The following is a 5,027-nucleotide window of genomic DNA, read 5'->3' on the forward strand; positions in this document are numbered from 1 at the left end:
CTACCAGGGCCATTTGGGGGCAGAGCAGTACTTCTTAGAGTGACTCGAAATTTTTACTCCACCTGACTGACATTGTGGGACACACTTGGTGGCACACTGCTGGGGGACACACTTGGTCACACACTGCTGCTGTGGGACACACTTGGTGGCACACTGCTGGGGGACACACTTGGTCACACTCTGCTGTGGGACACACTTGGTGGCACACTGCTGCTGTGGAACACACTTGGTGGCACACTGCTGGGGGACACACTTGGTCACACTCTGCTGTGGGACACACTTGGTCACACACTGCTGCTGTGGGACACACTTGGTGGCACACTGCTGGGGGACACTCTTAGTGGCACACTGCTGCTGTGGGACACATTTGGTCACACTCTGCTGCTGTGGGACACACTTGGTCACACACTGCTGCTGTGGGACACACTTGGTGGCACACTGCTGTGGCACACTCTTGGTCTTACACTGCTGCTGTGGGACACATTTGGTGGCACACTGCTGGGGGACACACTTGGTCACACACTGCTGTGGGACACACTTGGTGGCACACTGCTGTGGCACACTCTTTGTGGCACACTGCTGCTGTGGGACACATTTGGTGGCACACTGCTGTGGCACACTCTTGGTCTCACACTGCTGCTGGGGGGCACATTTGGTGGCACACTGCTGTGGCACACTCTTGGTGGCACACTGCTGCTGGGGGGCACATTTGGTGGCACACTGCTGTGGCACACTCTTGGTGTCACACTGCTGCTGGGGGGCACATTTGGTGGCACACTGCTGTGGCACACTCTTGATGGCACACTGCTGCTGCGTGGCACACTTGGTGGCACACTGCTGGGGGACACAAGCTGTCTCACACTGCTGTGGGACACAGATGCTGGCGCGCTTGGTGTCCCGCTGCTGTGGGACACACTTGGTCACACACCTGGTTGCACTTTGCTGTGGGATGTGGGTGGTGGCACACTGCTGTGGGGCATGGGAGGTCACATACTTGTACGAGACGCCCTTGGTGGCACGTTGCTGCGGGACACACGTGGTGACACACCGGGTCGTGCACGGCTGCTGCAGGCTGTACGTGGTCACACACTGCTGTGGGATGCACTTGGTCGCACACTGCTGCTGAGGGATGCCCTTGGTCAGGTAGGGCATGCATCTGGAGGCACACGGCTGCTGTGGGATGCATTTGGTCACACAGGGCTGCTGCACCATTCCTGTGGTTGCGTGCTGCTGCTGTGGGATGCATCTGGTCACAAAGGGCTGCTGCACCATGCCTGTGCTCACATGTTGCTGCTGTGAGATGCATCTGGTCACAAAGGGCTGCTGCACCATGCCTGTGCTCACATGTTGCTGCTGTGAGATGCATCTGGTCACACAGGGCTGCTGCACCATGCCCATGGTCGCATGCTGCTGCTGCGGGATGCAGGTTGTCATGCAGCGGGTGACGTGTGGCTGCTGGAGGATGTGCTGGGTCAGGAGCTGCTGCTGCTGAGGCACACACTTGGTTGCATGCTGCTGCCTTGGCATGCACTGGGTCACACACTGCTGCTGGGAGAAGCTGGAGGATGTGGTCTGCTGCCGGGGGACACAGGGGGTCACATACTGTGGGATGCACAGCGTCGAGTGCCAGGTAGGCACTGGCAGGTGTCTAGTAGTGTACATCGGTGGGTACTTGATGGCATCCTGGTAGACTGGAGGGCAAAACTGGTGTTGGTAGCACGACATTTTGGTGAGGCTTTGGCAGGACTGGAAAGACAGAGAACAAATCTGATGGGAAGCAGCTGAGGGAACTGGGGGTGTTGAGCCTGGAGAAGAGGAGGCTGAGGGGAGACAGGAGCACTCTCTGACACTCCCTCACAGGAGGCTGCAGCGAGCTGGGGGTTGATCCCTGCTCCCAAGTTAACAACAGGAAACAGGCTCCAGTTGCCCCAGGGGAGGTTGAGGTTGGAGCTGAGGCACAACTGTTTCCCTGAGAGGGGTGTGAGCCCTGTGCCAGGCTGCCCAGGGAGCTGGGGGAGTGCCCAGCCCTGGAGGGATCCCAAAGCCTTGGAGCTGAGGTGCTGAGGGCTGTGGGTCAGTGGCGGGCTGGGCAGGGTGAGGGCAGGGCTGGGACTCCAGGAGCTTAAAATTCTTTTCCAACCCAAACAATTATCTGATTCTATGACATGTGAGAAAGCAGAGCCTTTAGACAGGCATCCAGGTGAGTTTCTCATGGTCCCACTGCTGCCTGTGCCACAGGACTGGTTCACTTCACAGGCTGCCAGATGCAAGTCCCACCTATGCCAAGGTCTCAAAACCCTGCCAGCAGCATCTGAAGACCCATTCATCATTTTTAACTCAGAAACATGGCACCAAGTCCAACAGTGGAGAAATTCAGAGACACGTATCATTAAATATCTCCCCAAAGGGCAGCTCCCTCACTGTCTCTACAGGGGAGAACTGATCTTGGAGGTCAGCAGAGCAATGGCTGATATCACAGCTGTCTTTCAATCATTAAATGCAGTTTTCCTCTCCTGTGTTCAGTTGGCAACTGCCTCTGACCTCTTGATGATGCATTAAGAAAACAGCCCAGCCCAGAAACAAGCTCTGAACCTCTGGCCACATCTGCCACAGCAGGAGAGGCAAAGAGCACGCAAGGCTCTGCTGCTCAGGGATCCCATCACACCGCGGGCAGAGAGAGGTTCACAGCTCAGTCCCAGCATCACAGAGTTCACACTCATTAGGGAACCAAAGCCAATTAAAGGGTAGCAATACCACAACTGAACACAAACCTGCTTACAGCTCTTCTAGCATTGTGTTCCCCAAGACACTAAAACTGCTCTGGCTGTTGCCGGGCACCCCCAAAAGCAAACAACAAGAGCAGCAGCACCCCAGTTTTGCTAATACAAATACTAAACAAGCTCTCCTAACACTTCCCAGGACTGTCTCGACTCAGATGCCTGGGTGCAGAGACTGAGAGCACATTCCCCCTCCGACACAGCAACTCAAAAAAACTACCTTGAAAACTTTTCCCACAGAGCATCTTTTTTAATGTGTCTTTAGAAAAGCAGAAATAAACTTGCATTTCAGCAGCTAGAGGCTCAGCACAAACCAGACTTACCCAGCTCCCTGGAGAGAACAGCTTTGTGATGTGACCAGTGAGCTGTAATAGAAGGAGATCTTTTATATAGCTACTAAACATGCCTTGAAGGTATGAGGTACCCACGACATATCCTATTGGCTCCTGTGCAAAAGCTGTCCTGTGTGCAACACTTGTAGTTACTAGCATCAATGTATTCATCCCTGAGGATGAGTAGTTGGATGTCAGCTCCCCATAGTAAGAGTAATTAGCTTTTGTATAGTCCTCCCTGGCATGGTAAGACTGAATGGTATTGGGAGAGGCAGCAGCAGCGGCATCCCCTGCCTCAGGGGTTTTGCAAGGCAGAGGTGCACCCAATAATAGTCAGTGATGGCTTTGCAGAGGTCTCACTGGAGCAAGATGTCACAGACCTTGGAAATCACAGAATGGTGGGGGCTGGAAGGCACCTCCAGAGCTCATCCAGTCCAATCCTCTGTTAAAGCAGGTTTCCCTTGGTCAGGTTACACAGGGGCACATCCAGGCAGGTTGTCCTGACGATCCCCCAGAAATGGGGCTGTCCCATCACTCAGCCTATTTCCCTACACACATGGCATTGGCTTCATGCTGTGAGATCTGCCCTGACTGCTCCAAATCCTTCTCCAGCTGTAGTCCCTGGTTAGAGCAGACAGTGCTTCTCATCTGCCCTGTAATGCCCAGCAGCCAGGGTCGGTTGTGTGTGGAGGCTGGACACGGGGCACTGGCTCCTCAGAGGAAAACCAGGAGTTTCTAGTAAAGAATCATACAATCATTTTGGTTGGAGAAGACCTTTATAAGCTGATGGAGTCCAACCATTCCCCTCACACTGCCAAGACCATCACTAAACCATATCCCTCAGCGAAAAAAAAGCCCAAATCACCCTCTTGGGTGGGTGCAGTTCATCACCCATAGAGAACCTTGCTCTTAACTCACATGGCTCTGGAGAACACCTGGCTGTTGGTGTCCCAATGCTCCCATGATCCCAACACAATCACCCCTTATCAGAGCTATGGGGATACACCATCCAGTGACTCTCAGATGAGCAGAAGAGATGAGCCACAGTCACACTTGACTGCAGCCCTCACACAACCAGCTCAGCTGTCAAAGCTGTGACTGGCAGCACAACAGACCACATGAAGCACCAGGAGCAGATCAACTTCCTCCAGTCCTGAGGGCGACTTTGTCAGTGAGTCATCTCCTTATCACACACTGCAACCACATTAAAGAAACTGGTCAGAAAACTGGGAGGTGAATTTGTTTTTTGAAGTCCCTGAAGATGTGATCAATGCTTTCATGTGCATGCTGTCACGTGAAACAGACTGAAAAGGGGACAATTTCTTCTTGCTGACTACAAGGAGAGCTGAGGGGGACCAGCACAGAGGAGTGATCTGCCCAAGCGATGTCTGGCACCGGCTGAGATGAAAATCACACCAAGGGGCTCAGTTCCTGAGAGTGTTTGTTAAAAGCCGTGGTTTCTTTTGAACTAGAGAAATGGTCCTGCCCAGGTGGGTTTTTCAGGCAATGGAAAAGGTTCACAAATGATTTGAAATGAAACTGAATAATAAAGTTTAGGAACTCTTGGACAACTCTGCCCCACACCAGGCAAGAACCCCGAGGGTGAAATGCTCCCTTTACCATAGGCTTCTCCAGCAAGAATGAATCCTGAGCTTTGCTGGTCAGCACTGGGCATGTTCATCTTTGCCCGAACCACAAGATGGTTTTGTTGTGGCATCTCTCCTGCAGAAACTTGTTCTTTGATCCAAAGCCATAACTCTTGATTGCTTTTTAGCTCCAAAGGTCACAGGTGTGATCCTCTCTGTTAACCAAAAGGAGCAGTTCACATCCTTTTTATTCCAGTCTGGATGCAGGCACTGCCCTAACCTTCAAACATCTCTTTGTTTCATTCCTTACTTGCCTGAAAGCCCAGAGGCTC

The 5,027-nt window shown here is 52.9% G+C and overlaps 1 protein-coding gene across 1 annotated transcript; it reads right to left on the reverse strand.

Annotated features, from left to right (window-relative positions):
* Positions 1-1,725, reverse strand: LOC104561784 (keratin-associated protein 10-6-like). Its single transcript, XM_010207609.2, has one exon. It carries the CDS (start codon positions 1,723-1,725, stop codon positions 1-3), a length of 1,725 nt encoding a protein of 574 aa, XP_010205911.2.
* Between the last annotated feature and the right edge of the window lie 3,302 nt (positions 1,726-5,027).

Source organism: Colius striatus, chromosome 29 (genome assembly GCF_028858725.1).
Source record: "Colius striatus isolate bColStr4 chromosome 29, bColStr4.1.hap1, whole genome shotgun sequence".
In the NCBI taxonomy this organism is placed as follows: Eukaryota; Metazoa; Chordata; class Aves; order Coliiformes; family Coliidae; genus Colius; species Colius striatus.

Bases quoted from the DNA above. Each gene is read 5' to 3' on its own strand.
- LOC104561784 (XM_010207609.2), bottom strand. From the start codon at position 1,725: ATGTCGTGCTACCAACACCAGTTTTGCCCTCCAGTCTACCAGGATGCC.